This window comes from Tenebrio molitor, chromosome 4, assembly GCF_963966145.1.
Source record: "Tenebrio molitor chromosome 4, icTenMoli1.1, whole genome shotgun sequence".
Classification (NCBI taxonomy): domain Eukaryota; kingdom Metazoa; phylum Arthropoda; class Insecta; order Coleoptera; family Tenebrionidae; genus Tenebrio; species Tenebrio molitor.
Window position 1 is genome coordinate 2,130,163 of NC_091049.1, and position 25,140 is coordinate 2,155,302.

A 25,140-nucleotide genomic window follows, 5' to 3' on the forward strand; every position below is an offset into this window, starting at 1 on the left:
TGAAGAGAAGCGGGCCTGGAGGTGACACCTGCGGGACCCTCGCCCGGCGGAAATCTTCCCTGATCTGCCGCCAGATGCCTAAAGTGGTCCTTGGTTCTTCTTCTCTACGATGCGATATGTCAAAAATATTTCTTTTTCGATTTTTTTTTTTTTTTTGAAAGAGGATTGGTCCCCGAGTTGTGCCTTGGGGGACTGCGGGTAAAAAAATCCACTCGTGGTTCTACATTCATTTATTGGTTTATATACACATCTGTAGTTTATACAGGACACGTAACTCTACAGGCGGGGGTTCGGGGGCTGCCCCCCTGCCCCCCGCTGGGACTAAGCAAGTAGTTCCAATAATCGTGATAATTATACATATTTATAAGGTAATAAGTACAGTCTGGTTGAACGAATCTACCTAGTAACATCGAACAGAGTGGTAAAGTACAAAGGTGGGGGTAATGAAAACTGCAACATTAAACAATGATCACTCCATACACAAACAAAACACTAAATAAACAACAACTCTCGTCAAATAATAAGTAACAAACTGAGTTAGTCTTGATTGCAGGAACTTAACTGTAGGTCGGAGTATTGCGAGCCCCCCAAAGAAACAAATGGAAGACGTAAACGAGACAAACTGAAGGCGCCACCCCCCCATCAGTGTCACACTGAGACTTCTTTGCTTTCGGCCGGTTTGGGCTCCGGCGCCTTCGGGGGCTCCGGCGGCGGCACAGGAGCCGGCGCTTTAACCTCCTCCTTCTCCCCATTGTTGTTCTTCTTGATCGGGTTGAGCGAGTTGAGTCTGTTGTGTTGGTGCACCAGAAGACTGGGATTGGGGATGTTCCTGATGCTCTGGTTCTGGTTAGGCCGCAGATTCCTGATCTGTGGGTTGAGCAGCCGGAACTGGTTCTTGTTGATCAACTTGGGCAGCTTGTCCAAATTGGGGGGAATCCTCTGGTTGGGCGAGGGAATCTTCAGGGTTTGCAGGTTGGGCATCTGGGGCCGGATCTTCGGACTCTTGTTCAGCGTGGGGTGCTCGCTGGCGACCTTCGACAACATCTGCAGATTCGACATGTTGGCGCTCTTGCCGTCTTTAGGGGGCGCCGAGGCGAACCCATTGACCGGCTTCGCCGAAGTGGAGGCGGCTGGAGACTCGCCCTCCTTGGACGGCGTCTTGGACGACAAATCCAGAGCGCCGATGTTGTCGCACTTTTCCGAAACCTTGGGAATTATGCTGATCCCGGATTTGAAGTTGAAGGATTTCTTGATGCGGTCCAGGGGGATGGTGGCGGGGGGCGGCCGCTTGGCGGGAGTGGGGGTCGGGGGTTTCATGGGGGGCTTGGGCTCGGTTGTGGTGGGGTTGATCAGGGTTATTTCGAGACTCGGTCGCTTCTCCTGCCGGGTTTCTTCGTTTTCCATCTTCCGCTTGGCACCACTCTCGATTTTGCTCACCGTAAAACCGGCGGGGTACTGCGTGGGGCTTATTATCACCGACTTGGGGTTCTCCACGATCACCGACTTCTTCTCCGGAGGCTTCGTCTCCACTTTCGGAACGGGATTCTTGGCCTCTATGGTGCAGCGCTGCTGCAGATTCGCGATTTTCTTCTCCAACTGGGAGGGACGACTCACCGAGATGACCGACTTTTGAGGGTTTTTGGCACTTTCGTTTTTGTTGTTCTGTTGGGCGTTCCCTATTTTCTTTTGGTACTTCTCGGCGTAGGCTTGGTACGACTTGAGGAACGTCTTCTTGGCTTGCTGCTCCGTTTGTTCGTTTCTTTCGATCTGTACTGTTGGCACTCTGTTTCCCCACTCCTTGTTAAGAGTGGTCTTGCTGGGGAAGTCACTCCGCAAGGTCTTGCTGTTCACATCACTGGCTTTCTTGATTTCTTCGCACGACTTCACCCCATTCGTAGGCTTCATCTCTTCTCTAGTCTCCACAGATTTATCCTTCTCCTTCTTCTTCTCTTCTTTCTTCTCGTCCCCTCCAGTCTCAGTACTCGTTTCTTTGCTCGCACTCCCACTAGGTACAGTCTGCACGTTCTTATCCTCACTCGAGACATGCTTGTGCCTCACTTGCCTCATCTGCAGCAACTTCTCCTTGCTACTCATCTCCACTTGATTCTGCGAGCTGCTCTTATGATGCTTGTGCTTGTGTCCATTATGCTGCGTCAACTTGACCTTCAACTTCAACTCCTCCTGCGTATTCGTGATCTCCGCGTGCAACTTCCTTTTCTTGTACACGTCATTCTTCGAGTGCTTGTTCTTTTTCCTCTTCTTGCTGAAATGGTGGTAGTCTTCGTCCCGCTCCCTCTCGCAGCTCTCGTCCAGCTTCTTCTGCATGGCCCACTCTCTGTCCCTTGTCTCGGCGAACCTCTTGATCTCCTCTTTGTCTTGTTCTTCGTAGTCAAAGACGCAGTCTTGTACTTGGGGCTGCGCCCCTTTATCAGGTACCTGGGTTTCGTGGTTTTGTACTTTTGTCTTGCTCTGCAACTGCAGGTTGGCCAACAGACGCTCTTTCTCCTCGCTCTCCTTCTCCCCGTTGCATTCGTCCGGTTTCTCGTTTTTGATCTCCGGCTCTACCTTCGGCGGCTCGGGCGGCAGCGGTGGCGGCGCCGGCGGCTCGCCGCTCTTCGCACATACGATCTGCAGCTGCCTGCCCCCGGTGGACAGCGTCGTGTTGACGATTTTGATTGGCTGGATCTTCAACGGAGTGAAGATCCGGTAGAAGAAGCGCAACGGTTTCAACTGCAACAGAAGAAAACATTTCTTCATCTTCTACCACAACAAAAACTACATCTAAACTCAGTCCCACCAACATTTATTTTGACATTTGACACGCAACAGTTCTACCAACATTTCTCCAAACTCAAATACGAAAAAAAAACACTATATTTAACTGTATAATTAGATCTGAGCTGTTGGCAACGCTGTCTTTAAGTCATTTAAGTTTGTAGAAATGTCAAAATGTTCGTTTTCTGTCAGAAACCGTGCCAACCGTTTTTGGCAGTAGTGAAAGTCCCCAGAATTGCAGAATTGGGTCATCGCCACTTAGCGACGGCCAGGACCGTACTGGAAAATTCCGGAACTATGGTTACCGGTTCAACAACCTAGGCGGCGATAATGACAGTGTAGGAGTCGTTGCGATCGCAGTAGGCCGGACCACATTCAGCTGTCAAAGTGACGTGTTTTGTTTGGTGGAGACGTGTCGGCGCCTACCTGATTAATATTAAACAGTTCCCGTCTGGCCGTTAATTAAGCGCTGTTCGAATTTTCGTCGACAAAGCAGCGACAAGTCGCGTGTGGCGTAATCACGGACGTACGGTTTTTTTTTCGACACGGGTTTGCGTCAATCGCACGGTATACGAGCACGAGTCGAGTGACAGCATGGTTCCAGATTTTTCCCGAGGGAAGCGGGAACTCGCAGAATGTGTCCGTTGAAGAAATAAGAATTTGATATCTGGGTCCCGGAGGGGGTCGGCGGGACAGGAGGGAAGGGGAAGGGAAGTGGGCATAAAGGAGTTTGAGGGTTTTGATAATGTTGACGACGGCACCGGTATTGATTGGACAATAAAATGATGTCGGAAGGGGAAAGTTTGAGGAAATGAAATAGTTTGGAGGAAAGGAAAGCGCTCTGGCGTGCGAGCGGAGTCGGCAGTGGAGTGGTATTTTTTAATTTGAAAGAGAAAATTATTTTGATTAAGAGGGTGAAGTTGCGGGGTGCGGTGTCACTACTAGTGGATTTTTTTCGTTGTGTGGATCATAAGAAATGAAAAAAAAAATGTTTGCTATTGGAAAAAAAAACAAAAATTGGAGATTTTGGTACGTGGAATCTCTATTTTTTTGTGATCGCGTATGGTGGATAAAAAAACTGACAATCACAATCTGAAAAAAATGTTCTAAATGTCCGATGATGCGCCAAAAAGAGACAAATAAGACATAATTTTATTTTTGTATATACATATATTTAGGTTGGTATATACAGGGTGTTTAAAAATGTCACACTAAAATTATTGTACGGTGTTCAGAAGCATTTGATAGGTGATGGAAAAATATTTAAAACATTCTAGGTCTTCATTTTTTTACACAATCAGAGTTTTATGTAAGAATCTTTAAACGTTATAATTTCTAAATAACACGCAAAATGCAAGTAAACTATGCAGAATAGAAGGTTGATTAATAATTTTTAACGCAATCTCTGTGGTCTTTAATTTTAAATGCGATTTACCTCTTTCAATTATCGAAAATTATGCAAAAACAAAAAACTATTTCACTTTTTTAAAGGTAGGTACTGGTACAGTTGGTTGCAAAAAAAAACGGCAAACGAAAATGTAAATTTGATTTTGTCCATTTGTCAATTAATTGTCTACTTGACAATACCTATCAAATAATTGAAAAAAATATCATTGAATTTTGACGTTAATTCTAACATATCTCTCGTAAGAAGGTTTCACACTGAAAAAATTGTAAAAATGTGTCAATTTTATTCTGACAGTTCCCATTTTTTTTGCAACCAACTGTAAGTGTACGCAGTTGCCAAATTTACCATAAAAGAAACCTTCATCCACGTGCAAATTTGACACCAAGATTTTTTAAAATATTTTTCCCTCACTTACCAAATGCTTTCAACACTGTACTATAGTTTTATTGCGGCATTTTTAAACACCCTGTATAATTATACCGGGTGTCTGCGTATGTACCTCATGAAGCTCTACGACTGCAAAAATTTAAATATGTATCTGTTTCTACAGATAACGAAAATATCAGACTCTCTTCATCTTAAGTGCGACACACTGTATGTCGAATTGGTCATTATACCGGGTGTCCGCGCGAAAAGTTCGGATGGGTTTATCCCTGGTGTGTTTGACTTTTCAAATATGAAATTTGAAACAAGACAGGACATTTATCTAGGATATCTGTTTAAAAAAAGTGATAAGTTGCAGCGGAAATTTTTTGAGATACCTACCTATTTGACTTTTAATTTACCTAAGAAAATCAATATTTTTATCTATTAGAAAAATCAAGTGCATCTGATTAGGTACAAAATTTAAATTGTACGATTAACAATAAAACAAGATTTTTGTTCAATTTTCAAAACTATTTATTATTAGGGGTAATAATAAATGTTCTAAATTTTGTTTGTTGTTTAAACAGGATGATTCAAGTTTTACCGCCCGAGCAAAAACACACACTTCTAATCGATTTAAAATTCTCAAAAAATTCAGAAATGATTGTGTAACGCTGGTAGACATTCTATAAAAATTTCAAATTTTTTAATAAAACGAGTTTTAATTCAATAACCGCTACATTAATTTACATAATTTTTCACTGAGAGTCCTTTCAAACGTTTATCAAAAATTTGATGTCACTGAAATCATGAAAGCATAAATGGAATTCGATATTAAAGTGCAAAATTTAGCTATGATTTATTATTAAATCGGGACTAAAGAATTACCAGAAAAGTTCTCAACAGATGTTTCCCAACAAAGAGGTATGTATTTATTTATGACACTGCAGTTGTAAATCTTGATCATTTTTCGCTGCTAATGTTGAAATTGGAATAATTCAAAAACTAATCCTTCTCTTTTGATGCGAATTTCATAAATATGTTATTTGAATTGTGAATTATGAGCGTGCACGGAAAAAAAAATGTTTTTTGGTCAAAATCATTTTTTTTAATTTTATGGCTCTGAATAAAGTGATACGGGAAAATTGATTGCACACATTTGAAGCCTTACATGAAGGGAATGTAACACTAAAGTTTAGTAATTTTTACTAATTTTTTAATAGGATTAATCGTCCGGGCGGTAAAACTTGAATCACCCTGTACAGTCGATTCTCGAACTCATTTTGAACATTTTGAAATTTTTCTGGTGTTAATTGGACCAACTCGATTTTTCTAATCGTTAAACTTTTTTAAACTTTACATTTTTTCAAAAACTCTTCCGTATAACTATAATTTTTTTCAGAATCTACTAACAAATGTAGAATGAACTTTAAATTTTAAAGTGGGGGTGGCATCAAAGTAAGCACACTTGCTGTTACCAAAGTTGCGTTTTACAAACTGTTTTTTTTTTTGTAAAGAAAGTGCGAGATATCCTCGAAGAGGCTAAAATGGCATAGTTAGATTTGTTAGTATCTAGGAATCAGTTTTAATATACCTAATGTTGTACAATTAGTACTAACAAATAAATTCTCCATTCTGTATTTGTTTGATGAATCTTGTTATAAACTTTTTAGAATGTTTTTTTTTGACAACTACATATTACGATTATGGATGTTTTGACAATTTACAATTATCCCTAATTTACATACCTACAATACTTTGTGCACACTGAGAAACAAACAAATTTAGTTAGACGAGATTGTCTTTTCATAAATTTCAAACGTGGAAAAACAAACGTTCACATTAAATTTTCCTCATCAAGGTCAAATTATTTAATTTTTTGACAGTGTGTTTTTTACTTCAATAATATTTTAGCTATGTACGTCAATACGGGCTGATAAAGATAAAGTAAACATGTCATGCGTAGACTGTAGAGGTTATGTTATTCACTGTCAACAAGTTAACTTGATATAGGTATTTGTCAGTTCTTGGCTATATTTTTTAATTAACGCAATTTTCAAATTAGCTGTTAATGAAACCATGGGAAAATTACCCAGGAATAGGATAGAAATAGAATTTTTACAAATTCAATTCGAAATTTATGTCAGCTGTCAATAATGACAATGAGACAAATGGAAACAGATACAATTCAGTCTTGCCAATTTCAAGTAAAATTTTTTATTGCCAACTCAAACGTCTTTCACTCACCTTTATAAACGCAAGTCGTCTCATTCTAGCTAGTGTGCTTTGACATTTCATATAATATCTATACAGGGTGTCTCAGCTAAAACTTTCGAGCCTAATAACTCAGTTATTTTCCAGCGGATTTTTGTGAAATTTAAAATGCAGTTATTTTAGACGGTGAAGAATAAAATCCCATTAATGCAATCATCCAAGTCTTAAAAACGTTATTTTTACATGCCTTTTTAAAATGTTGAATCAATTAAGATTTACATAAAAAATTGATCGTCAATAAAAAATGATGTAGGGAAAAACTCGTCCTTGAAACACGTCTGGTTTGCAAGAAAAAAGCAAAAAACTGTGTTAAACGTGGCTGCAAATGCAAAAACGTAGACGCGTATGAAACAAATGCGCAATTTTGCAGAATTTTGGTCATTCCTTCTCGCAGAAGCGCAGGTGACATATTTGACGTTTATCTTCCTAACCTTACAAACACTTACAAAGTTAAAGACAACATTTGGACGTAATTTATTATACTGGATGCTTTAATTCTTCCATAAAGGACTAAAACACGATCGAGATATTTTAGCAAGGTAATTTAGTTCACGTACTATTCCGGACACGGAATCTTGGCCAACATTTTTTAGACATTTCTAAAAGTCATTAGTGCCATTAATAAATGACAATTATTAAAAATCACTTTGAAGTTTTTCTTGTGACATCAAAAAAGCAGGAAAATGGCATTATCGAGTCAAAAGTTGGGTTATATTCAATAAAGACCAGTTCACACATATTTGTCACTTAAATGTCAGTCGTGGCCAAGATTCCGTGTCCGGAATAGTACGCTTCCTGTGTCTTCAAATAAATTGACGTCTCTCTTAACCTTACATTTTGTAAAGCCTACATTTGGTAAGTGTTCCACGAGAAAACGAACTGTGTCACTGAAATTCTTACGACACTCTCCATAGGTAATTTTTTTTTCCTCTTTCAACAATATTGAAATTTCTGTCGCTGTAGTCTATTTTTAGCGTATTTTCAATAAATTTTCACAATTTGACGTTTCTAATAAAGCGCGCCCAATTTTGACAGACTTTAAAGGGTGTACAAAATGTTGCTTGGCAATTAATCATCAATTGTTTCAAAAGGTAACTGCTCAAATACCTTCAAATTTTACATTAAATTTTTAACGACAAAATCTAATCTTTTCGTTGAATCAGACAAGTGATTTACTTAATTGTTTGCGTAGACCCCTATTTTTTAATGTTTAACAATCTATATATAATAATAATCGCGCATAATTTTCGATAAAGGAAACATGTGTTAAAATTACATTTTTTAACTTGAGGTAATTTTATTATTACTAATTCAACCTTCACGGTCTAAAATATCTGCATTTTAAATTTCATAAAAATCCGTTGGCAAATAACCGAGATATTAGGCTCGAAAGTCTTAGCTGAGACATGCTGTATAAAACCTCACATTGACCACGCCTTTAATGTATTAATTTAAAGTAAAACACACCAAAGAAACCAAGAAAACTTGTGTAGATCAGTAAAAAAAGAATTACGACGTTTGACGTCTACAATTTGACATCTGATGACGCTACGTCACACGAAAACAAACGCAAACCAGGGCACTTGACCGCACATTTTTTTTAACGCTCTTTACACTCTCATCCGTACCAAAAACGTTTTTTTTTTTGATAAAAACTAGTCAAAAACTTCTGTTTTTGTTAAATATAAAATATAATAAATGAGAATTATAAAAATATGTTTTTTTTTTGACGCGATTACTAAATAGGTGTCTATAAAAAAATCACAAACACATTTATATGTACATACATAGTTTTATTAACATTTTAAGAACATTTATAAACAATTGAAAAAAAAAATAATGATACAAAAAATTACAAATGGCGTATAGTAGAACCCTCTTTTGAAAATCCTTGCCGATGGTGGAATTTTTTTCTGTCAAACATCCGAAAAATTTAAAAAAGTTTTCTTGTAAAGAAAGGTGACGGCTCAAGTGTAGCGTGGGGAAAGGTTTTTAATTTTATTTTTGTAGAAATTACAGGTAAAAAAAAACTCGGATTTTTACCAAAATTTTGAGTTACAAAAATCAATAAAAAATGAACGCGGCATCCAATGAAAAAAAATTCTATGCCAAATCCTAGATCGTATTATCAAGAATATGTGGTACCTATAAATTTCAAGAAAATCATTTGAGTAGATCCTGAGATATTTTGTCCACCAGTTTGAAAACAGTAGTTTCGAGAAAAACGCAAAAGAAAAAAGTATGGCGTCACCGTACATGTATTAATAATATGTATGTATATTTAAAAACGAGTTTCATAAGGAAGTGTTTATTTCATGAGTCCAAGTTTAAAAAACGAGTCGCGAAGCGCGAGTTTTGGAAAGGACGAATGGAATAAACGTCTTATGAAACGAGTTTTTTTATACAATTTTTTCTATTTTGCACCTTTTCAGCCGTTTTTAGATCAAAAGTAAGAATTTTTAAATTCTGGGGAATTTTATGATGGTTGGCAAAAAACAACTTTGGGATGGATATTCGCGCGTATTGGCTCCACACTTTAGAGTAGTCTGGCAGAGAAGTCTGGCAGTACCAACATGATAACCGTAAATTGCACTATCGCTATTATAGAACCGCTTTCAGCTGTTACGATACTGTTTTTGGCATCGTAACAGCTCTGTTACGAACGCAAAATAGAAAATAGTATATTATGCAACAAGATTTATAAACGGCACTTTAGACACGAGCTTTATTAGGCAAGGGCGGAGCGATTGTTTAATAAACGAGTGTCTAGAGAAGTTTATAAACGAGTTGCATACTATACTTTTTCTATTTTGCACCTACAACACAGTCAGTATAACACTCAAACGGGTTTCGAAAAGGAGCTCTTTTCGATCCGCGTCTCAGGAACATCTACATACAGGTGTCCCAGAGTTGCGAAAAAGCTGCATAACTTGTTTGTTATTAAAGATATCAACTGTTACTTTTTTCTAGATAATAGCTACGCTTCTACTGCACATTCGGAAAATATTGCGGTATATATACAGTGTGTCTCAATATTACAAAAACACTAAAGTTATGTTTTTTAAAACGGAACCTGCCCAGTTTGATTTTATTTTTGAATTCTATGCTAAATTATGAATCAAATTTATACAGGTCATTTTTACTTATCTGTCTGTTTTTGATCAGTGACGCTTTTTTTACCAGAATTTCGAATTGCAGGGGTCCCTTCGAAAATTCGTACCTTCCAAATCGTTGCACATAAATTAAAATGATTGACGCTGTTTGATTTCTGAATGTTTGCCGCATCTGCTGAGTGTTTATTCAACAACCTGCTCAGTCGCATATGCCTACTGCGATTTTTTAAACATAACGAACTAAAAATGTCAAAAACTCATTTTTTTCAAATGGCACCCCGTATTTATTATTGCACTGGTCGAAAGCTTTTTTGACAAGCTTTTGAACAATATAAGGTTTGTATAGTCGAATCTGAAAATCTAGGGTGCTAAAATCGCTAAATTTGGTGCAATTTTTCCGTTAAAAAGACAATACAAAAATCTAGTACGCCTAACAAAAGATAATCACACAATATGGTCATTCCATAAAGATGAATCAACCAACAAAACAGTGTTTAACAATTAAACATTTAATTATTTTAGTGACACAAAGTGTCAATTTCCTTTAGGGAATTTAGTTATCACCGAGGTACTGCCAACAAAATCACTAGATGGTCATAGCCAACTCGGTCCCAAAAAGATCGTGAATGCCTTAAATGTTTTGAATTTTTTTTAAACTTAAGGGACAAAATAGAAAAAATATTGTATTATACTCGTTATATAAGCCATTTTGTCGCACTTGTTTGTTTATAGCACTCGTCGCTGCGCTCCTCGTGCTCTAAAAAACGCGTGCGACAAAATAGTGTCTTATAAAATTCGTATAATAAATTACTACATATTTTCTACGACCAAATGAACAATGCAAATATAATATCTACGTAACTTCTTTAATCAACGTTAATTTAAACATAAAATTTCGAACCTGATTAACGTCAATTGACAAGTGACAACTAACTTCATTTTGAGTCACACTGTCACATGATTTTTGCTATTAAAAAAACCAGAGCGTGATTAAAAAGCCCGTTGCTAACTTCACCTCGTTATTAAAACGCATGAAGTCACATCTCGTGAAGGTGTATTTATAAGATCATTTAGCGTCACGGAAACATATGCGATAAATGGCGTTTCAAACATAGATAGGAGTAGAAAAACAATGTTTTAAGAAATGTAAATTGTCTTTTTTTACATGTTTAAATGCCTAAAATATTCTGACAGCTATAAATAATAAATTTAGGGAAGAAAATTGATTTTAAAAATCTCAAGGAGGCGTAACAATAAGTGCGTTTTTTGATCGACATTCTAAGTGAATAATTAAATCGTTATCGCTGCACACCGCAACACGTCGTTAACATACGCGCCCCGTAGATCGCCAATTTTCGTTGGTCAACCCTGTCCACGTGTTTACGTTTGCGAGTACGACCCTAGCGTTGCGTAATCCACCTCGTACGTTTCCGTCCAGCCCCCCTTCAATTGTCACCGAAAGTGCGAAATTAGCATTAGCGCAACGCAAGTCTCGCTGACGCAACGCAAACAGCAATTAGCGAAAAGCAGTGGCGTCACGCGGCGCAATAAACCGAGCGTTCACACCGCTCGGCCGTCGAGGTCGCGCTTTTCCCATGCAACAGGTACGCCACTGCCATCCAAATCTATTTTTAGCCCGTCGACTCCATGATAGATTTTTCCGCGTAATAAAAAAGGAGTTACGAGGCAATTTCAAAGGCGACTGCGAATAACGAGAGAGCGCGCCGCCACCGATAAGCCTGCTGCGATCCGAATCGTCGATAATCCGACGGACGGCAGATGGCGCGCACCGCCGCGATAAGATAACCACTCACCCGTTTCCACTTGAAGGTGTAAGCGACGTCCATCAGGCTGAAGTGCGGGGGCAGCACCTCGCCTTCGTAGATGACATCCACCTGGAAGCAGAAAAAACACATAGAAGTATGGCAAGACGTAATGTAATCGAACGCCGACATCAAAGTTGGCTTTGTTTGTGTGTAACGGCGCGAAAAGCGCTGATTTCGATTTCTAAACGCTCCGTCAGCGCTGCCATAGACAAGAAAATGTTACGTCACCAACCTTGTGGTTCTGGGTGAGCGCGAACTTCATCCGGATGAACTTCTGGAGGTGCTTCATCGACACCGCCGCCGGACACTGCAGGAAGCGCTTCTCGCCTTCACCTTTTTGCTCACTCTCCTTCGCACCGTTCACTTTATGTCTGTCACCCGCTGCGTCACCCGCCACACTTTTGTCCACCAAGTCCGCCCGATTCGACGACACTTCAACCCCCTCCGACGGGGTCGCGTCCAGGTGCGCCTGGTAGTACTCCAGCGACAGCGAGATGGAGTCCTCGGGCCCGAAGAACTGACTCTTCTCACCCACGTACGGCGACACCTGCAACCACCAAAACAACTCTCAAAACTCGCCCAAACTCGAACACCCTGTATATATTTTTTTGAAACATTAACAAACAAACGAGACCAAGATCTGACGTAAATAAATCCAAATTCGAGTGTTATCACTACTATTATTATTTTCATTAAAGTCTGTCACAATCACCCACAATCTATTTTTGCAAATCCATTTTATCTGGCGTGATAAGAGCCATTTGGTGTCAATCATAAAATATAATAACGGCAAAATACGACACGACTGAAACAGTAGCGGTCCCCGAGTTGCCCCTTGTGGTACACCACAGGAACCTTCTCGGTCCCATTTGTTTGGTCAAGTTTTGCGAAAAAAACAAGTATCTTTACCAAAGAGTCCTGGTCGTTGATCATGTCGCGCTCCCTCTCCAGGACGCTGTCGTCGCTGCAGGAGCTGCTGGCTCTCACCCCCGTGCTCCTGTAGAAGTCCTCCCGCCGCTGCATCTCTCGGGAGTACAGCCCCGGGACCATCTTGTACACGATGGATTGTATCTGGGGGTCGGCCCTGAAGATGACCTGGTTCTTCTTCTTGTAGACCGTGTTGCAGGACGGACAGGCCGCCTTGCAGTTCTCGAAGTATCTCAAGATGCAGCCCCGGCAGAAGACGTGGTGGCAGTCCGTGAGGGTGGTGGCGTCGATGAGGTAGCCGCTGCACAACGTGCACGTCAGCACGTCGTTCAACTCCTTGACGAGGATCTTCCTCGTGGCCTTTTTCGTGCTTGCCATCTGGGAACAATTGGAAATGGAGATGTAAAGAAGTGATAACAAAAAAGGAAAAAAATTGTTAAAGACTTTTAAAGGGTGACAACAAGATGGCGGCGGTCGTTACATTGCAAAGCAGTGAGAGAAATAAAACGACAAGAGGTGGTGGTTGGAATGTCTAAAAAAAAAAAAAAGTGAAGAATGAAAAAATGAACATAAAGGAAATAAAATTTGAAAAATAATACAAAAAAGAGAATGATGCAGAAAGAAATGAGAGATTTCCAAGATTATTTAAATGGGGTGTGCTACATTGACAATAGAAGAGACTGAAGAAGATAAAATAAAAAATGTGAAGAAAAGAAAAAATACAGATCAATAAGCATCAATTAAGAAAAAAGAAAAGTTGCTTCATTTTCTCAAAGAGAAAACGAAAAGATCAACGATAGTAAAGTGTACCTAAAGATAGTAAAAGAGGTATCTGCAGAGAAAAAAAACTAATGAAAATAAGAAAACGAATTAAATTGGAACAAAAGTGTGTCAAAAAAAGAAACAGAAGAAAAAAATTGTATAGGTATTTTATTTACATTTTCTAATAGCTATTTATGTAAAAAGTCCATAATGTAATGCTTTATTGGACGAGTCGAGTTTATATAAAAATATATAAATATAAATAGAAGAGTCCAATAAAGCATCATTATGGACGAGTTGCATACAATATTTTATGTTCAACTGCATTATTTGTTCAAATTACAAAAAAATAACAGTGACATCTATGTAGAATGACAGCAGGTTTGCGACTTTATTTATTATAGTAGTATTTATTATTTCGAATAATAAATATCGGACTAGTCCGATAAAGTGGTAGTTCATGGCCTCAAAATAACGTCATAAACCATCTATATTTGTCACAGTCGAACATTAACATTTTTATTCTATATTTATACAGTGCGTCAAGCTATTTCTTTTCTCGTACCCGGTATTTTTGTTCTAGATAAAGAATTATGTAATATCAAGTTATGCTGTAAAAAGAGATCTTTAAAAATAAAAGAAGTTTTTCTCTCAATTTGGTAGAGCTTTGTAGATGAAAGAGAGAGAGAGAGAGAGAGAGAGAGAGAGAGAGAGAGAGAGGGAGGGAGAGAGAGAGAACTCCAAACTCTCCACTCAATGTCAAAAGAAAGCTTGATAAATTCAGATCTCTCCAACAAAAAAATAAAAGGAGTTTTTTTCTCTATCTAGTAGAGCTTTGTAGATAAAAGATAGAGAAAGAGAGAACGCCAAACTGTCAACTCAATGTCAAAAGAAAGCTTGATAAATTCTTCGCTGGTAATATAAATTCTTCCGACGGCTAAATGTGTTGTCAGTTTAGGTCATCCAGAAAGGAGTTGTAAACTCCGGCGATGGTTATTATGTGTCTGACGAAAGTGACTTATTCGGGATTTCGGGGCGGTCGCCATTTTGATTCTTTTTTTAAAATAAAGTTTAGGGGTAGTTTACTTTGTGATTCCAAGTATGTGGTTGGTGTACAACTCCACATAACTTCATAATTCATTTTTTCATTTGTCAAATCTTCCGTTTTGTTAGTTTTCAAAAATATTTGAGCAACCCAGAGCACTAAATTTGTGTATGAGTGCTTTTTACAGAAAGAATACAACAGAGTTATTTTTTATAAATAGTTTATTTGGATTGTTTTTGTACTTTAATAAACATTTTGTTACACGTGGTGTAGTATACCTAGTGACATCACTAATAAAGCACCGGGGCAATTTACAGAGTGAACTAGACACCCCAAGCACTTCTCGTAGAGACTTGGATTATCTCAAGAATTAATTTACAATTTTTAACACATTTTTAAATTTTGAAAACTACAAAACTCGAAAACTCAAAATTTTCCAAAATTTTTAAATTTTTTTTTTACATATCTTTAGATATCAAAAATATTTTTTAAAATAGAAACTCGATAAGCTTCGTCTTGTTCACTTCACATAACATCTGCCATTTCACAATCTGCAAAAACAGTGTTGCCTGATTACTGATTTTTTTGTCCTACAAAAAAATATAATTTTGCTTTTAGTAAACTGTCGACGATCTAATAAAGCCACAAAAGCGACCAACAGGACCTCCACGTGCAAAACCTCCCCCAAGTTCGTCCTGGAGATCCCATTTCCCGATTTTCCACCGTATCCAGCCCTCTCCCGTCCACCTCCTTGTCAGGTGTGCTGCCGGTGTGGTCATATGGAGAGTGACGCCTGATGTCATGCCTGGCATGGGCTTGCACAGGGCCCCTCCCCATCTCTACGCCCACTTCTGGCTGACCCCAGCAACATAATTACGCACACCTGTACGCGGTGATCATCGCCGCGACACCGAAGTGGCCATATTTATTGTACGCGTTCAATTGTCCCGAGACAATCGACGAACGACGTGACACGCGCACGCTACATTTTCACACAAAAGGATCCAACAAAATACCTGTGTGCCGGCTGTTTGCCGCAAATCGATCACAGCTGGGACAAGCGGCAACGTTGCCGATCACTATTTTATTGCCTCTTTCCACTGAAACCGTTGATTATTTTTCTTTCGTCAAACAAATCTGGCGCTCAAATAAAAATAACAAATGAAACACGAATTTACAATTACCAATTTACAATCTCGATTTTACAAACGTGCACGTGTGGGAGTTGTTACAACAATTTTCAACTGAACAATCACGTCGATTGTTTAAATTACAGATTTCTCTCGTATCGACGCCATCTTTTGCGTATTAAATCAACATCACGTGGTACGGTTAATCGATCAAACTTCTACTAGTGTCGCCATAGCAACATCTACGGATCGCCATTTTGAAAAAGTGTAACACTCTGTATATGATACAACACAACACACATCTAACACAACTTCGATTAGCTTTTGTTCCGTTCCGTTTTCACTCTGAATCTAATTGTATACAGGGTCGCCTAATAAAACCTCGTCCTGGCACCAAAAACTCTTTTAACATGATGAAAACCAATCGTTAAACTGGTGCGGCCGATTTTGAAACGAACTTATCCCAGAAAACCTCGGCACATGTGCGATTCGCGTCGACAATTTCGTCCTTATCGCGCAAACAAACAATTAACTTGATCGTTGCGTACCTCACAAAATCACTCGTTAAAACGGTAAGTTTTTGATAAGGCGAGCTAGACACGAAAGTAAATTTATTTATTGTGTCCATCTTATCTTTATGTTCGTATTTATGATGGTGGCCACACTACAAAAGAAAAATTGAATGGCCCATAAAAAATAATACGTTACTGATTAGAGATTGTTTGTGTGTACAACCCGGTCACTTAATTTTTTAGCTGTGCAAGCGATAATACAAACGTCAAACACTAAACGTGACACTAGATTTGTTTTGTTTGCTAGTGTTACCATAGCGATGCGATAAACAAATGACTGGGTGCGCTAGTTTCACGATTCGTCGTGTACAATTTGGGGTTGTGTTTGTTGTCCGGAGTGGCGCGCAACGAACTGTACTGTACAAACAAAATATTGATAAAAAAATGTTTATTGTTCACCCCCCACCCCCGTCGCTCTCGTGTGTAATTCGCACCCCTTTCCTCGATTCGTTTTTCGTCCGAACCTTCAGAGCATCACCGTGACGTGCCAACCCCCGCCTCCTCACCCGGCCTCACCCTATTGGTGGATAGTCACCCCTTGTTAATTGCACCGGAGATCCCTCACACTCGACGCCACGAATGCCGATTAGGGGGAGATTTTAGGGTAGACGAAGGGCCACACCCACCTCTTGGAGCTTTCTGTGATCCTGTTACGCAACCCTTCGAGACCACGTGTCAGGGGTACGCGCCAAGGTCGAGCGAAGGTCCCGCAACCAAAGGGTTTGTTTTATTGCGGAGGAACGGGAAGAGGGCGCGTGTGCGTACAGCAATTCGGCGGTGCGCTTCGCCAAATTACTTGATAAGGGTGGGAAGGGGGCGGCGGAGGGTTCGATCGATCGAAGGGACAGCGACGGCCAGGGCTCGGGGTAGTAGATAATAAGGTTAGCGATAATTTACAGGGTGTGGAGTTCAAGGGTGAAACAAAAGGTGATCAAGGCGTTCGATTGTTTCGGGTTGAATAGGTGGTTAAGGAGATGAATGGCCAATTGTGAGGGATGAAATGAAGAGTTTTCGGGCCAAATTCCATGGCAACCCTTAGAAAACAATCGATTGAAAACAAAGAAATCGAAATGTGAAATAAAATCACTTTCTATTATGTTGATACACCCAGTATATCTAAGTACTGTTTGTTGTTTCTCGAAAAAAAATTAGATCATAATGACAATTTAAAAAATTGTTTAAAAATCAAAAATTGGGGTCGTAACTTAGTTCATCCAATACCTACAGTAGGTATTTCTTAAATTTTTGAAAAAATTCCACTTTCATTTATTATTATCTAATATCTATTAAAAGAAAATTGTAAATAAAATTTCCCTTTGGCATTTCTTAAAAATTGTGCATTTTCTTGGTGTTAATTGAAACACTCGGTATCTATTTATGTTTTTAGTATCTGTACCTAAATTCCAAAATTTTGAAAAAATTTAAACAGGATGGGCCAACAACTTGAATATTTTTTTGAACTGTATTTTTGCCAATAAAGAGTGCTGTGGTTCCAAACAGAAATTTGACATTTTTGAAAAAACTTGCACCTTCCTTTGTTAATTATGGAACAAATGGTTCTGTTGGCTTTTTAGACTTTTTGAAATCAACAAATGAAACTGGTTTGGATGGGTTAATTAAAACACCCTGTATAAATATTTGTAGGCTACCAAAATTAGGAAAAAAGGTTTAAATTTCATAATGCAATTGTAGGATTTCTATGGTTCCAAAAAATACTTGTTTCTGAAACAGTTACTGATCAACAGGGTGTAAAATTGTAAAAATTAATTTTTTGACACATCGTATATTTTTCAAGCTTAAGAAAAGTGGTGAAAAGTCAAGACAGAAAAGCAAAAAAAATTTTTAATTGTAAAAATTATCAAATTAATTATTGAGGAGGAAGATTTTGTGAGAAATGTGTTAAAAAAATAGAAAATAAAATATAACGACTGTTTCTTTTAAAAATAAGTTTTTCTGGCTAGATTTGAACAACAAATTATACATTTCCTTAAAATGCGATTAGGAAATGGCAATAAGAGATCTTAAGTGAAAAGAAAAAGAAAACAAATTAAATTAATTGAAATACCTATGTAATAATAATAATAATAATAATAATAATAATAATAATAATAGTACATAATAGAAGCAAAAACAAAAACTTAGCGAAAAAACCTACATTTTTACCAATAATGCCAAAATCTGTGGCAAAAAATTCACACTATGGTGAATATGTAGAAAAAAGCAAAGAAGAATAAAATACAAAAAGCAAAAGAGTGAATGAAATATGTAATAAAAATTTAATATAGGTATACCTACCCAACATAGATAAGTGAGAAGATTTAAATTTTGTAAATAAGTGAAAATGTAAAAGAAAGAAAGATTTAAAAAAAAAAACAAAAACAAAGTAAAAACTAAATGTGCTAATAAGAGTTTGGAGCAAAGAGATTTTAGAGAGTAGGTACCAACTGTTTTTAATTGACAACAATTCTACACTTCATTTGACATATTAACACAACTAAGTTGTCTAATTGAGTACTGCAGTAAGAAACTGCAACAATCTGACAGCTTGTACGAGAAGCTTATCACAACTGTATAAAAAACAAAATAAAATACTAATAATATTCGCATTAATGATTTGACAGTTGTCTGGTTTAGCGAAACTGGAACAGTACCAACTTATGTAACATTAAATTACCAAATCTCACTTGACAAGCTATCGTAAAGGCATTTTTAACCTCAAAAAATATGTCACGTCGGTACTTCCTTCTTTGCGTGCGTGATAATGACATTTGTGTTGTTCACCGAGCCGCTATGGCAACAGTGGATAACAAACACGACATCCACGAGTCAGAGCCTACTAACAAACTTGTTGACACTTTGTGGAGACCACAGTTAGTAGAGATTTTACGATTTTTTTACTGTTCCACATCAGCTCTTGGTGTTTCTGCACTGTTTACAGTTGTCATTCAGGGCATTGGAAACAGTTGACTGTCATTCGAAAAAATTATAGAGCGGGGGGGTGTCGTCGTGCCATCAGTTACGCCACTGGATTTTCACATAGTTAAATTACGGTCTTATTGTTGATTATAAAATAATAACAAGTTCGTGTAGGTCTAGCTCTCATTCATTTGTTTTCATGCTACGGTCCGTTAGCATAAAAAGTGCCACAACAATAACCGCATACCTACTGTATAAATATTTTTTACAACTACACAAACAAAACAAATATTACCACAGCGATACGTCATATACAGTGCGATCGCACGACGTTGCACAATTTTTGACAGCCGAAGTGAAAAGAAAAAACAAATGAATGGAACAGCATAAATAATAAAGCGAGATATTGACAGGACAGGAAAGTGTGATGGTGACGTCACGTCCCGGGCGCCATATTAACAATAAACTATCGTTCGATGTGACATTTCACCTCGATTGGCCACGCCGCGCCGCCACGTGACCTTCACCTCAACACCTCAAACCCATCCGTCACAAAATGGCGATACGTGGCAACGCCGCACCACGTGACGCGCCGAAAATCGCCAAAAAGTCGTATCACGTGACCGGGATCGACCCCATCGATCCCGCTGTCGCCGCATTAATTTTGGATGGGCCGCTGGGACCGCGACAGCTGGAGAGGAATTTCCCGAAAACCGCCCCCGAAAATTATAAACAAGGAGACGCGAAGGTCGCCCTCGCCACCCCTCGGGGAGAAAGCCGACGACGGATCTACCCCAGCGCGCTGACGAAACAACATCATCCCGGAGCCCTCCAGAAGCGCAACGGAGGAGGACGGAGGATGCGAGTCGGACGGAGAGGGAGACAAAACAAGCCGCGCAGCAAAGGAGAAACGTATAATTTAAGAGGGACGCACTCTGCCATTACAAATGAGTTAAAAAAAGAAAACGGCCACGGCTCCAACATTACCGGCGGGAGAGAGAGCGCGCGATGGGGGGGAGCGCGCGCGCGACAGAGACGCCCGACGGTTGCGAGCGGCTCGCGTGACATGATATATTGTAAATAAAGAATCTTCACTTGTTTCGGAGCCCGCTTTTGTTTATTTGGCGTACGTGAAATTTCGGCCACGCGGGGGGCACTCCAATCACGCCGGGGGAGGGAGAGAGGGGAGGCGGGGGGTCGGAAGCGAGCCCCCCCCAGATCAATTAATTAATTAATCGAATTAGGTAATCAAAGGATGGTGCGGAGGAGCGTACGGTGTTCGATTGTTCCGGTGCCGCACCGGTGCGAGCGCATCATATCGGTGGCGGCACGTCGGCGGCGTGTGTTAAAGAAAGCCCTAACAGATTTATCAAGTTACCTCTGTCTTGCGCATTCAACTGTCACCAGCGGATAGCTCCGGAGCACACTGCGTTAAAAACGGTAAATGGCAACGGCGGTCGGGGCCCGATCCGGCAACGCCGCATCGCCTACATACACAGATACTGTATTGCATGTTAAAATATTCCGGTGTTCGGGTCGGTTTTGTGGGCACTTCCGGTTCCCGGATCGGCACCAAACTCGCACAGACCGTCGGCGGGACCTCGCCCTGGGGATCACCGTTTTCACCGCGCGAAAATCCGGCCGTTGAGAGGTGGAAAACACTAACGAAGCGCCAACATGTTCCCGCAATAAGAAATTACCGTGTACTAGTCGAGCTTCGGTTGTTTCCACAGCCGCTTCGACCCGCCTGACTCCGGCCCCGCCCCTAGCCAATCGGCGCGCGGGATTCGTATCGACGTCACGCGGGGGTTAACGAACACACACGGTACATGACGAAGCTATAAACGTCCTTTGCGACGCATTCCATTTTGTTATGTGGCACATGTGTGCTTTTCGGCTTTTTTTCGGGGGACCTTCGAGGGGGTGGTGGGCTGGGGCGGCGGCCGCCTCCGTTCGACTGGACGCCGGTTTATTGCGTTATTGCCCCGTCGTAAAGCCACTAACGCAAACGTGATGGCTGTGCGATGACAAAAACGCAACGAACATGGGCCCGACGCGGTTGTGACGTCTCCCAAATGGAGGCGAGATTGTGACATGTGTCGCGGACAAGGTCAAACCCGACTTTGACTCGATCACAGATCGATCCCTGCTTCCGGAGATAATGTCTGGAGTCTTAAACTTTGATGCCCCGGAAGTGGATCAATTAGATCACGATGGGGTAGCTCGCCAACTTTCGTCACACAAGATGCTCTCGCAGATGCACCAATTCACATTTTGTGCCCAACGTCCAAAAGCCCAACGCATTTCAACACTCTACTGCTTTCCCGCCTGCTAGATCTCTCCAGTCAAATCAGCGACTCGCGCCATTTTCGCCGTCACTTGTTTTAACATTTGCTTGCTACGATTCTGTCGCACGATGTGGGAAGAATATGTTAAGTCAGCGCTCCGAGAAACCTACATTCCTTGCTTTCTTAGATAACTGTCGCTTTTGATTATTATTTTTTCTGTCAAATGTCAAACGAACTACATATATCCACTTTACAAAAGATATAAATAGGTAGATCTTTTACAAAAAATGTACGTTATGGAACCTACTCTAGATTTTGATCTTACGTCACCTTTTCTCTTTACTCGGGTATACCTAGCTAGCTGACATTCACAGAAATTCTAAACCATTTGGTTTTTTTTTGTCCTCTAGTAGGTAGTAATAATAATAATAGGTACAGTTACTTTTTGTAACAAAGTTCATGGTTAGTTGATAAGAATATCTGTAAAGATAACTTAGCGCGGCCTGAATGCCGCGTCACCGGGTCTGTGGTGGGAAAAACGTGATTACTAGTTTACTTAATTATCTATGTGCTGGTTGTTGTACTTGGAGGCAATACCCTGAGGCAGTTCAACCTGAATGCAGATTAACTGCAGGGTCAGTGGGGTCAAGATAAAATTTAAATGTGTTGTTTATAAATTGAGACTTTTGGATGCAAATTCGAAAAACGGTTTTATAATGTTTTTGGCATGCTTTTTGAAAAGTTTTTAACGTCGGATGTAATAGTTCTATGGAGAGTTTCTGAGGGGTAAATAAATTTATCGTTCTTAATTAATTGATTTGTAAATTAATTAGTCCGGCCTGAATAACGTGTCGCAGGGTGTGCGGTGAGTCAGAACCCATTTCATTTTCTTCTGAAGTCAAAGTAACTTTTAACTTGACCTTGTAAAAAATACAAAAATTTTAGACATTTTAAGTAAGTACATACCTACTTAAGTAGGTATATGTGTATTAAAACTTCACTATTAGGTAGGATACAGCAAAAATAAAATTTTGTGAAGAATTATTTTTGTTTATGAGGTTGATACCTACTCCCTATTAGTACCTACCTGCTACGCGCAAGAATTAGAATCTGTAGCTATCTACTCGATCTAGTAATGTGCAATCCAAAATTTTTTGTTGAAATTACCAACAAAATTAACATCTAGGTAGTACCTTTTTTTTGAAAAACCTTTGCTACTTCAGAAATTTTGAAAACTCTAAAAAACTTATTTAGCAATTTGAACCAATAAGTAAAATACGAAACTCTTTTTTTTAAGAATGTACAAAATTAAATTTCCAAAAATTGTGATTAATTTTTTGTATTTTTTTAGTTTCTTTTTTTAATTTTTTTAAACACAAAAAACTGTAACAGCGACAAAAGTCCCGTCCCTTCGAAACTTTGACAAGCTAACAAGCAAAAACAATAGACATTTGTTTTCACCTCTCATCACAGTTTATTCTGAAACATACAGGGTGTCCCAGAGTTGCGAAAAAGCTCCATAACTTGTTTGTTATTAAAAATATCAACTTTTTCTTTTTTCTAGATGATAGCTACGCTTCTATTGCACATTTGGAAAATGTTGCGGTATATATACAGGGTGTCCCAATATTATATCTAGGGTGCTATCTTAAAATCACTAAAATAATTAAATGTTTAATTGTTAAACACTGTTTTGTTGGTTGATTCATCTTTATGGAGTGACCATATTGTGTGATTATCTTTTGTTAGGCCTACTAAATTTTTGTATTGTCTTTTTAACGGAAAAATTGCACCAAATTTAGCGATTTTAGCATAGCACCCTAGATTTTCAGATTCGACTATGCAAACCTCATATAGTTCAAAAGCCTGTCAAAAAAACTTTCGACCAGTGCAATAATAAATACGGGATGCCATTTGAAAAAAATGAGTTTTTGATATTTTTATTTCGTTATGTTTAAAATATCGCAGTAGGCATATGCGACTGAGCAGGTTGTTGAGTAAACACTCAGCAGATGCGGCAAACATTCAGAAATCAAACAGCGTAAATCATTTTAATTTATATGCAACGATTTGGAAGGTACGAATTTTCGAAGGGACCCCTGCAATTCGAAATTCTTGTAAAAAAAGCGCCACCGATCAAAAACGATGGCAGATATGTAACAACGACCTGTATAAATTTGATTCATAATTTTGCATAGAATTCAAAAATAAAATCAAACTGGGTAGGTTCCGTTTAAAAAAACATAACTTTAGTGTTTTTATAATATTGAGACACACTGTATATACCGCAATATTTTCCGAATGTGCAGTAGAAGCGTAGCTATCATCCAGAAAAAACTAAAAGTTGATATCTTTAATAACAAACAAGTTATGGAGCATTTTCGAAACTCTGGGACACCTGTATGTTAACTGTCACGTGATTTTCATTCATAAATTCGCCGCTTATTCCAAGCTTCACTGGTAATACGTTTCAAATTCTAATAAGTGTACGTTTCTCAGCAGTGGGAGGTTTACAGGCACGAGCGCAGCGAGATTTGTAATCCCGTGCGCAAAAAATACTTTTTTTATTTGTGTAGCAAATTAAGCAAAACTTAGTTATGTGCAAGTGTACTAGAGTGTGAAATAAAGTTCCCAAAGTGTAAAATAAAGTAGGTAGGTACTTCATTTCACGCTTTGGAAGAATGCCAACTTTAGACGCATAATATTCATTACAAAGCAAACAAAAAATTATACCATCTAGGTAATTTTGAGAGTTGTTTCTACCGGTACGAATCAATCTACGACTCGACCTTTATTTTTCACGGCCCACTAGACTCACACAGTTGCTTCGTCACGTGATCTCATTGTGTGTATTTATGAAAATTTAGTTATTATAATTATATTATTATCATTCTTCTTTTTATTTATTAAAATATATTATTGCACAGGACTAACTGTACAAAAAATAATCTTACGATCTGATTGCTTCGACAATCGGTTGTTAAATATCAAATAATAGGAAACAGTTATGAATTTTATTACTGTACTTGTGTTTAAGAATTTACAACTTTCAGAAATACAAAATGTATTGCTGGGCAAGATAAATAAAAACAGTTTGTCAGTTGTAGAGCTTGGAACTGGACGTTGCACAACACCAACCAATGAGATCTTCAGTTTTTTTCTTCACAGTACTGAAGCATTCAAGAAGAAACGAAGATGCGGATTTTGTTACTCACTATTCCACCGAGCTGCCTAAAATTCTGGACTAGTTTAAACAAGTCCAGATAAAATTTTCCTGTCCCTCTCGTTCTAACATTTATTGATGTGCATATTTACGAGTGCAGCTTAATTTCTGACACATCAGTGACATCATAAATCCTAGCTGGGTTTATAAATTACCCTTGATGCGTGCATGCACGTATTTGCGATATTACGTGATGGTGTTATCAAAGATAGTGTAACTTATTTCGCAAATATTTAACTTGCGGTCATGTTCGACTAAATTAGATTTCAAAATTTATTGGATTATGGAAAACGTCAAAACGAGCTACCGGGAAAATAAACAAAACATGTGAAGAACAACAGACAATTGATTGTACTGGGCGCGCAATGTGTACAAAAATATGAATAGGTACCTAATAGTCCAAGTCTTAGTTTTCTCTAAATAATTGTATGGTTTTCTTCCGGCTTGGTAAACGTCGTCATAAAAGTGGTCGGAAACTTGGAAAATATTTCTGGAATTTTTCAGAGCAGAATTAC

At 38.8% G+C, this 25,140-nt stretch overlaps 1 protein-coding gene across 2 annotated transcripts in view; it reads right to left on the minus strand.

Moving 5' to 3' along the window:
- Nucleotides 1-215: 215 nt before the first annotated feature.
- Nucleotides 216-25,140, minus strand: part of LOC138128102 (polycomb group protein Psc-like) — a 33,741-nt gene continuing 8,816 nt past the window's right edge. The window contains exons 1-5 of one of the 2 annotated variants that reach the window (XM_069044293.1): nt 20,493-20,825; nt 12,672-13,067; nt 11,995-12,309; nt 11,751-11,831; nt 216-2,730 (exon numbers count right to left, since the gene is read on the minus strand). In XM_069044293.1, the coding sequence (XP_068900394.1) occupies nt 649-2,730; nt 11,751-11,831; nt 11,995-12,309; nt 12,672-13,067; nt 20,493-20,507 (2,889 nt within the window). In that variant the 5' untranslated portion in view covers nt 20,508-20,825 and the 3' untranslated portion in view covers nt 216-648. Of the gene's footprint in view, nt 2,731-11,750; nt 11,832-11,994; nt 12,310-12,671; nt 13,068-20,492; nt 20,826-25,140 lie in introns of those variants that run through there. The other variant, XM_069044292.1, reaches the window with a different exon arrangement.